Raw genomic sequence first — 10,455 nt, 5'->3', positions numbered from 1 at the left:
TTGACATTTCCGAATTCCCCGAGTTTTCCAGGTTTTCCCTGAGTGCCTTTGCAAAATTCCCTGAGTAACACAGAACTTTGTTTTATGTCAAGACAGGCTGACACCATGTAGCCCGATACTGTCACTCTCTAGTAAGTGTATTAAAAAATAATAAAAGCCCCTTTATTCAGTTTGAATAGTAAGGAGTAGTGCTTATTTTATTTAAAAAGAAATTAGAAGGGAGGGGTTAGTAAATTGCACAGCGAATAAAATATCTTAAAAAAAATGGTAAAGCCCATTGCAAATCTATTTGAAGATTTTCAAACACGAAAAAAAACATGCATATAGAAGCAAATATCTTCAAATATGAACTATTTCTACTAACTTATAGCAAGCTTATTGATACGAGGCCCAACTTTGTAACAAGTCTCTCTCAGCAGCTGAAAAGTCAACCTCAACTGTCCTGGCATACTCTCAACCCGTGCACAATGCCTCAGTGTTGCGTTTCACTGCTTTAAAGAGTTTATTTTGGTTTGGATGAGGGACACCTGCATCTCGGCGTCAGCCAACGGTTTGTTTTATGAACTCAAGCTTCTTCAAAAAAGCTGCGGCACGCTTGCGTCTCCGTTCACTCCTCACTACATTGATCCTTTCTTATCTCGTCCTCCTTCCACCACACATTCATCCCACAGACCATTTTAAGCATCCTCTTGGTCAGTTGTACAGCCAACGTTCGATTTTTCGGATTCCCTAGGGGTCCCGAAAACATCATAAAAAATGACTGCATGTCTTCTACTGCCTTTAAAGGCTCAAATCACCACAGGCACGTCTGAAAAAGCTCTGAAAGCCTGCCAGTGCACATATTTGTGTAACCGAATACGTGTACAATACGTGGCATATTGGTGCTCGTTTTGTGACAGGAGACAGCAGGTGCACGCGTACAGTCGAGTCCACTTATAACAATGTTCAAGTGCCATGAAAATTTCATTGTTATAACCGATAATTGTTATAAACGGGTTGCACGAAAAAAAAGCATAACAACTGCAAAGAGGGGTCACAGACGGCAAGTGACATGCCAGCAGCGCCGAGGCATCGTTTTGGTGGTCCTGAAAGGGGCCTTGTAAAAAATACGAGAAGGTTGCCGCGGCTGCCTCTCAGCTTGAAAATCCCTTAGCGCCCCCCCCAAAAAACAAAGAAAACATGAATACCTAAGAGCATTTAATGAGGGCAGAATAGCTTGCACTTCTCACTTCTTTGCTGAAACAAACCCGTAATCGGCAAGTTTCGACTGCTTCGCAGCAATCTTGCCGATGTCTTTCTGGAGGGCACCCAAATGTTGAACATGTCCGAGCCAAAGGTTTTTTGCAAAAATGAAGTCCCGCAGGGAATCGATCATTCTTGAGGCCTCCTGTTGAGACACAACTTGTACAGGTTCCGGTTCATCTTCGTCGTCGCTGCTGTCATCGTCTTTCGCACCGGTGACTGCTGCAACGATCGCCTCGTCAGTCAATTCTTCGTTTGTCGCGACTGCATCGTCTGCGTGCAAGAATTCTTGAAGCCCCTCTGCGTCGCCGTCATCACCACGCACCGTAGACCAAAGTTCTGTAATGGCTCCATTGGCAGTAGCTTCGCGATACTCCGCATCACTGATATCCCCGGCAAAGTCCGCTTTTCGGAAGCAATTCATGACGGTGGAGGAGCTGACTTCTGCCCATGCCCCAAAAATGAATTGGACAGCCATCAGAAGCGAAATCTTAAAGTCTGGAGCGGGTCGGCATTCACGCACAGCAATGTCCAGGTTAAGAGCAAGCCTGCTCAACACACGTCGGTGATATAATGCCTTGAAGCATGCAATCACGCCTGCGTCCATGGGCTGCAAGCCTGCAGTCATGTTCGGCGGCAGGAAAAAAATTTTCACATGCGACAGCTTCTGGGCAGTCTGGTGTGCAGTACAGTTATCAAGGACCAACGCCACCTTCCTGCCTTCGTGCTGCATCCGCTGATCGAACTCGCTCAGCCACTCACGGAAAAGTTCACGCGTCATCCACGCTTTCTTATTATGACGGTAACAAACTGGAATCCTCGCAGCACCACAGAAACAGCGGGGATTCATAGATTTTCCAATTACGAAGGCAGGACACTTGTCGCTGCCGTCCATATTCGCGCAAAGGAAAACGGTCACCCGTAATTTGCTCTGGTTGCCGCCTTTACAGGGATCGCCTTTGAGTGCATGTGTCTTCGATGGAAGCATTTGGAAGAATAGCCCGGTCTCGTCACCATTGTAAAAGTCCCGGTCCGCATATGCTTCGCGGATATACGGCAGTGTTTCATCTAACCACTTCAGTCTAGCGTCGACATCGAGCGACCCTGCCTCGCCCACGACTGCCTTGTAGACAATTCCGTGCCTCTCCTTGAACTGCTGAATCCAGCCACCACCAGGCTGGAAATCGGTATTTTGAAGGAGATACGCAAAGTGCTTCGCCTTCTCTGCCAAAATCGGGCCACTAATTGGCAAGTTCATAGCACGTGCGCTAAGGAACCACTGATACAGTGCCTCCTCCACGTCTTTGTAGGCACCATGCCGAATCCTTTTCCGGCTGTCCTAGCATGGCATTTGTTTTCAGTCTTCTTGAGCGCATTGTGGATAATGGTTGAAATTGTCGGCTGTGACAGGCTGTACTTGCGTACTAAGTTGCACACTTTTTCACCACCTCTGTGCTCTCTCAAAATGTTTCGCTTCGTTTCCAAAGATATTGCCGCTCACTTTCTCTTCTGTGGCAGTTGATCCAGTTGAGCCACGCTGGCCGTGCTTCCTGAGGGGAATCCTCCATCGTTGAACTCTGGGGGGGGATCCGATGGGCTTGCAGAACCAGTAGGACCAAGGCCAGTGATGGCGGATGACGAAAACCTCGCTGGCAACGCACATGCTTTAACACTGTACGCTGCCTTCGGAACGCGTGCAACTGGTGAAGCAGGAACCAAGGAGAATGAAAAAGATGGGGCAGCCCACACTCAACTGCCGTGACGCGTTTTCAACGAGCGGCACACCCTCAGAATGGACTGCTCCCCGCGCGCCGATACAAAAGCAACAAAAGAAATGCCTTCCTTCCCTCTCCTACTCTGCCCAGAGGAAAGCGTCCGTCTTTTCTCCTGCTCACCCCATTCTCCTCGCATGCGTCATCATGTGAGGTTTTTGCCGCCCCTGTGCGGGCGCATACACGCGTGCGCTTTTGGCGGAGTAGTTTGGCCGGCGTGGTCGCTGCGTTTGCGCGTTTTTTCTCTGTGAGGGTTGGCTCCAAATGACTACATTTAATTGTTATAACCGACAATCTAGTATGATAGCATTGTTATAAGCGGTTTATTTTACCATAGAACACACTGAAAAGGTGACGGTGCTGCGGCTGTCCATTGCTATATCCGATATATTGTTAAAAGCGGTATTGTTATAAGTGGGTTTGACTGTATATAGTTCATCATCATCATCATCATCATCATCATCGTCATCATCATCATCATCATCATCATCCTATTTTATGTCCACTGCAGGATGAAGGCCTCCCCTTGCGATCTCCAATTATCCCTGTTATGCGCCAACCGATTCCAACTAGCGCCCGCGAATTTCCTAATTTCATCTCTCCACCTAGTCTTCTGCCGTCCTCGACTGCGCTTCCCTTCTCTTGGCACCCCTTCTGTAACCCTAATTAATGGTCAACCTATTGAACCATTATCTAACCTACGCATTACATGACCTGCCCAGCTCCATTTCTTTCTCCTAATGTCAATTAGAATATCGGCTATACCCGTTTGCTCTCTGACCCAAACCGCTCTCTTTCTGTCTCTTAACGTTATGCCTAGCATTCATCGTTCCATTGCTCTTTGTGTGGTCCTTAACTTGTTCTCAAGCTTCTTTGTCAGTCTCCAAGTTTCTGCCCTATGTCAGCACTGGTAAAATGCACTGGTTGTACACCTTCCTATTCAAAGATAATGCTAAGCTTCCAGTCAGGAGCTGACAATGTCGACCGTATGCGCTCCAAACCATTTTGATTTTTCTGTGAATTATCTTCTCATGATCAGGGTTCCCCGTGAGTAATTGACCTAGGTAAACATACTCCTTCACAGACTGTAGAGGCTGGCTGGCAATCCTAAATTTTTTTTCCCTTGCCCGGCTCTTGATCATTATCTTTGTCTTCTGCATTTTATCTTCAACCCCACTCTTACTCTTTCTGTTAAGGTCTTCAATCATTTGTTGTAACTCATCTCCAGTGCTGCTGAACCAGACAATGTCATCTGCAAACCAAAGGTTGCTGAGATATTCGCTACTGGTCCTTAGTCCTAAGCTTTCCCAGTTTAATAGCTTGAATACTTCTTCCAAGCATGCAGTGAATAGGAATGGAGAGATTGTGTCTCCTTGTCTGACCCCTTTCTTTATAGGTATCTTCCTACTTGTGTAGAATTAAGGTAGCTGTGGAATCTCTGTAAATATTTTCCAATTTATTTATGTAAGCAGCCTGTACTCCTTGATTATATAATGCCTCTATGACTGCTGGTATCTCTACTGAATCAAGCCGTATAGAGAGGCTGATTGTTCTCTGTGGATTTCTCGATTACCTGATTAATGACATGGACCTGATCCATTGTAGAGTATCTTTTCCTGAAGCCAGCCTGTTTCCTTGGTTGACTACCTCTTTCTGTACTAATGATGAATGATGAAATAAATTAAAAAAAATAAGAGTAAGCTAATGGGCCTATAATTTTTCAATTCTTTAACGTCTCCCTTTTTGTGGATTAGTACAATGTTTGCATTCTTCCAGTTTTCTGGGAACTTTAAAGTCGATAGACACTTCGTATATATAGCCTCCAGTTTTTCAAAAATTATGTCTCCTACGTACATACCAACGTTACTAGATTATTTTCAGTTGTCAAACTCCGCCGCGGCACCTGGCCCCTTTCTGTCGCGCCCATGGGGCGGCACGCGCGATACTGTCGGCCCGAAGGCGGGCGGTGAGAGCAACGTTTGTGCAGGCGGACAGAGACGCTGATGCGTGCAGCAGCGTGCCACGTTTTGCTCGTGTTTTTTATTTGTGTGCCAGGAAAATGCTGCTTGCCTTGTGAGCAAACATGCCTGCAATGAAATGGCAATGAAACAAGAAAAACCACGAGAAAGAGGCAAAGTGATAGCTAGGGAGGGTGTAGCGCCCTTCCTATCACTTTGTCTATTTTTACTCCTACTTTTTTGTTTGTGTTAATAAAACCTTGCGAGCATTCTATGACAAAATAGTGTACCAGACCACCGCTTTTGAACTCCGTGCGTATTTCGTAAGGGCTATAAACTTGTTACACTAGTCATTTCAGGTCACCAAAGATTTTTTGGAACTGCTAAACTTAACAGAACAGGATGCAATTCAAAAGAACCTGAAGCTTTTTGCATCACAACAAACAACAGAGTCGCTGCGAGTAACTCTGATGTCAACTTTAAACATTGTCGATAATCTGCTGCATCAAGGTGTGCTCTATGTTTTGACAGCCAAGTTAAATCAAGATCCATTGGAGGTAATGCACACTGTTCACATTTGTTGTGTCTGCATTCACATTGCACTGTTTGCTAGGAAATTCACTCACTTATGTTTTTTCAGCGACACTTTGGACTAGTGCGTTCCTTCGGTGGAGATGAGTCCCATCCAACTATAATCAACTTCACGCAGATATTCCGCCTTCTAAGCCTGTATACACCCGTTAAAACGGCGCTACGTGGAAGTGTGGAAGGTGTGCCAGGCCCTGTGCTCGTCGGCATCAAAAACACATTCAAGCAGACCAGCAAAGCCTGCAAGTCAAAACATAGACTTCGCAATTCCATTGAGGTGACGTTGATAAGTTGCGTGGAGCCAAGCAGCTCACCAGCATGTGCTCGCAATGAGCACACTTATGCTCGAGGAAACATGGAGGTGTGGATATGTCATTCATAAAGTCAGAAAGGACGCACCATCTGATCTATGCATAGCGCACATAAACCCTGAAATCCCAGCCGTTGGCTGCGACAGTTACTTAATTGAGTACAGAAGTCTCAAGCAAGGTTCATTAAAGCACCTGACGCCGAAAATGCTGGGCTTTATGAAGACTGCTAACAAAAGTGTGTCAGCTTCCCTGGATGAGGCAGGCCTTTACGAAGATATATTTTGGAAGGTTTTAGATGATCTAGAGGGGTGCTGCCTCCCTCTTGATTGTCCAGAGCATATGTTCGCGTTCACGTGCTAAGTACTGAATTTCTTCATTGTTATGCGGATGCATTTTTACTCCAGGGATACAAACTGTCAACTAGAAAGCAGTCACAAGGTAGCTGTAGCAACCAAGAAAGCGCGTCTTTTGTGAATATCGATGCAGCATGCTTAGATTCAGCAATCCGGCGTTGTACCGGTCCTATTCTTCTTTTTTTTTACATGTATACATAAAACAACATGCCACAAACGAAAAGCCTCACTCTCCTCTTCAATGCCCTATTAGCTGATTTTTACAAAGTGCACAATGTAAAAAGGTTATTCTTTGAACATTTAGTGCCACGAAGAGCAAAAAAAAAAAAAAAGAACTGGCAGAGTCGGCGGCGCGCTGCTGCCTTGGGAAGCTTCCGTAGCCAACCGGGCCAACCGTGGCGGAAGCGCCACCTCAAGAGAGGATACGGCAGAGGGTCACGTTCTCGCGGCGCTTCCAGGCGGAGTTTTACAACTGAAAAGTATCTAGTAGCGATGATACATACTGTGTCCCATGACAATTGCCCCTTCCCACGCTTGGTAAGCTTCACCGCGTAACATTGCTGTGTAGAGGCGAAGCCGACTTTCGGAAACAGGAATTATGCAACGCGTTGTGCTTTCCGAGCTTCGAAGCCAATCGCAAGGACCGGAAAGACGGAGTCAGTGCCATTGCTGACAGCGTCGAATCCTTTCAATGAAAAACACGGAACCGAACGACAAGAAGCTTAATAGCGAACTTCGAACCAGCTTGAGCTAGCGTTGCCGCGTTGGTGGCTACGGCTGCCAGCGGATCTGCGTGCGACAGCGCCGGTTCGAGGCGACGAGACAATCAAAATGGCGGCGTTGGTGGATTTGATTAATGCCGTTTCAAACCTGCGCTCACGGCAAAAAGCCCGGAAATTTCAGACGTTCTTATACATTGACTCTATGGGGTACGTGGTAGTGCCGCGAAGCCGTCTGAATTATCGGGCATGTCTCAAAACTCGGGCGTCCGGAAAATCGGTCGTTGACTGTACATTGGCAACTCCTACAGCCGACGACACGGCGTCAATGGCGATTCGTTACGATTCCTCTTTGTTATTACCGCGACCTTCGTTCCCTTTCAATAAAAATTACAGCTAATTTTCCCCGATTGAAGCAAAAATTCCCTGAGTTTTCCCTATCTCCAGACTATTCAAAATCCCTGAGCATTCCCGGTTGGTAGACACCCTGCTTATGAAACATCTGGTGTGTACAACAAATGAGCTTTTTAACGCGATAGCGTTAAGGAGCTCGTGTCGCAGAAAAGCCGGTGTCGTCGGCGTCGGTGTCGGCGTCCGCGGCGTTGGCCGTGAGCGATAAATCACGGCAGGCACTTCATAAATAAAAAGCAACTTCCGAGATGGGCTGGGTGGGAATCGAACCAGGGTCTCCGGAGTGTGAGACGGAGACGTTACCACTGAGCCACGAGTTCGATGCTTCAAAGCGGTACAAAAGCGCATCTAGTGAACGCGGTGTTGCCTTAGAAACGAGCTGTTTCTAAGGCTCAGGCGTGCGTCGCTTGCTCAGGCGCACATTTCGTTGTCGCGCCGAACGCCGCGTTGCTCGACGCTCACCGCGTCCGATGCGGGGCGCGTAGTCGCTGCGCCGTAGCCCATTGTCTTACACCCCTTGGCGGGTCGACGGGAACGCTGTCGCGTTCAACTCTTGAAGGCGAAGCTTAAGCGTCCTCCAATTTTTCCTATGACACATGCATTTATTTCAAATCTTCAGCACAAAGAATAGCAAAAATAAATAAATAAAACAGGAATAGAGGAATTAGACAAAGGTGACCATCACTGTCACCTAATTACTTTTATCGGCACTGCGAAGAATAAAGGCCGGGTAAGTGTTTACTGGAAATTAATGCATTTTATCACATATTTGGGGAAGTATTTTCGAAGCTGGTGCACAAGCACAAGGTTTCAGTTATATGTACTTTATACTTCACTACTACTTGGCTTTGGTTCCAGAATTGAGTCATGTGATTGAACACGGTTTGTTAGAAATCTTTCACGTAAATTCTTACTAATTAGCTAATACTGATCTACAATGTGCCTAAGTGCACTTCGTAAATGTCTCAAGGTGAGGGCAGTACTTCCTTTTTTCCTTCCTCCATGCTTGAAGGGATTTTCTTTGCATGATTTGTGGCATGAAGCGCCGATAGGATGGTGGTGTTTTTTGCACATACACAAAATTATGAACAAAATTCATGTATAGTCCAGTGAATCAGAAGATGAGTTCAATATATTCACATGGTCAGCCTTCAGATGGTCAGCACATGTTCTTGGATGAGAGCACCTTAGAGGAAAGCAGTGCAAACCTGCAGTGCAAATCCTGGTTTCCACTAAGGAAAGTGCTTCCGAGTGCTACTACACAATGCTCAAGTACTGTTGAGAGCCTCAGGAATAAATAAATTTACTGACGACTTAAAATGCATTTGTTTATGTGAGTGCTTTTTCTACAGGGTGGTCTAAATGAGTGAAATGGTTTCTGACCAAAACTACCACAAATTGGCTAAATGCGCGTGACTACAAAGATGTCCATTTCAATTCACCATTTATTTTTTCCATTAAGTGGGGCATTACATAAATGGGGGTGGACAATATTCAGAAATAAGAAATGGTAATCTAAATGTGAAAAAATGAATTAATTTACTGGTAGGTACACTGGAGGAACTCCCAGGAAAAAGAGCTGTCATAGCAACATGACGGTGCTATGACGCAGGGTGCTCGTCAAAATTGATAGCCCAGTACATACACACATGCACAAAGACAACACAACTATAAGAAGCAACGCAACGGAGAGCATAGGAGAAATCATGTTTTTGATTGAGATGTACAATTAACTAAGAGATGGGGTTAGACTTCAATAAACTTGATTTAAGAAAAGGTGGAATGAGAGTGGAAGAAAGAACAACTTCACTGCTAGTGAGAGATGAACCCACAACATCTGCACGATGCATTAAATGCTCTACAAACTGAATTATGTCAACGGTTGTCGCTCTACCCACTTTCTAGATTTGTATATATGTAACTTGGCCCTGACACTGTCAGCCAGTTCAATGCACGGCCACGGTGTTGGATGTGGAACATGCCCATTATACCGCAGGCATCGCATGGCATGTCATCTCAGGAGTAGGCAACTGGCCAATTAAACCATTGTGTGCTACATGGTTGAAACGCTCGTTACACAATGAGCTAAAAAAATAAAAAGGATAGAGAAGCTCAATTTAGTAACAATCATAAGAAGTCGATAAAGACTGGGTGCATGCTAGGTGAATTACCTAAGTGCAAAAAGATTTTAAAATAAACATGCAAACCACAAAAGTTAGGTGGCATATATGCCCTAAAATGTGTCGGGAAAACCTTGGTGCAGTCTGAGGCACTACTCAGGACATTACCAAATCTTTTCAGGTTTCATCGACTCGCTGGGCTGCTATGGCCTCTCTACAAATGCTGCCACTGCAGATTTTGACAATAGGTTGAAATCTGACACTGTCCAGAATAGCATCCCTGAACTGCTTCGATGGGGTCTTCGCCTAATCCAGCTATACAGAAACTGTGAGACCCTTACCGCCGCTGACGTACATAGCGAGGAACTGCTCTCGCCCCAGTAAGGCCACGGCTGTAGGAGCGAAGCTGTTCAGCACCACCATGTTGGCTGCTAGGTGGAAGAACGAGTGGTGACTGAACGTAGACAGGAACATCGGCAGGCACAGTGGCTCTGTGGGTCGTTCAACAGGACAGAACACAAGGTAGTCAAAATGTTTTGCATATACATTTTAATCTCAATATGACAAATCATTGGACAGAACAAAGTAAGACATTAAATCTTTATCGCTGATATGAGCAGGCAACAGATATATATGCTTATAATAAATATTAGATATACCGACAGTATCTCTATTTCGGATACAACTTTAATATAACTAGGTTCGATTGTACCAACTAGGTTCGATTGTTCGATTGTGTAGAAGTTCACCAGGTGCCAAGCACATCTAGGAAACTATAAAAATGCAAGAAGTAAAATGAAGGGGAGGAATTGGTTCTGCTGCCATTCATGATTATAGGACCACTGATTGATTTTCTTTATTTATCGACTTTCATTCCCCACGCCCTAACAAGGTTGTACAGTTTCCAGAGTGATGCTCCAGTACTCAAAGTTAACTTTGATCACCTGGGGATTTTTGGTGCACATCTAAATTTAAGTACAT

The 10,455-nt window shown here is 45.3% G+C and overlaps 1 protein-coding gene across 1 annotated transcript in view; it reads right to left on the bottom strand.

The window, feature by feature from the left end:
- The window catches only part of rho-7 (rhomboid family intramembrane serine protease rho-7), a 59,443-nt gene that overhangs the window by 8,889 nt on the left and 40,099 nt on the right, over positions 1–10,455 (bottom strand). The window contains exon 5 of the mRNA XM_075682720.1: positions 9,816–9,965. Within this exon, the coding sequence (XP_075538835.1) occupies positions 9,816–9,965 (150 nt within the window). The remainder of the gene's footprint in view (positions 1–9,815; positions 9,966–10,455) is intronic.

The sequence above is a fragment of the Dermacentor variabilis genome, chromosome 2 (genome assembly GCF_050947875.1).
Source record: "Dermacentor variabilis isolate Ectoservices chromosome 2, ASM5094787v1, whole genome shotgun sequence".
NCBI lineage: Eukaryota > Metazoa > Arthropoda > Arachnida > Ixodida > Ixodidae > Dermacentor > Dermacentor variabilis.
This window is presented reverse-complemented; position numbering and strand designations above follow the sequence as displayed.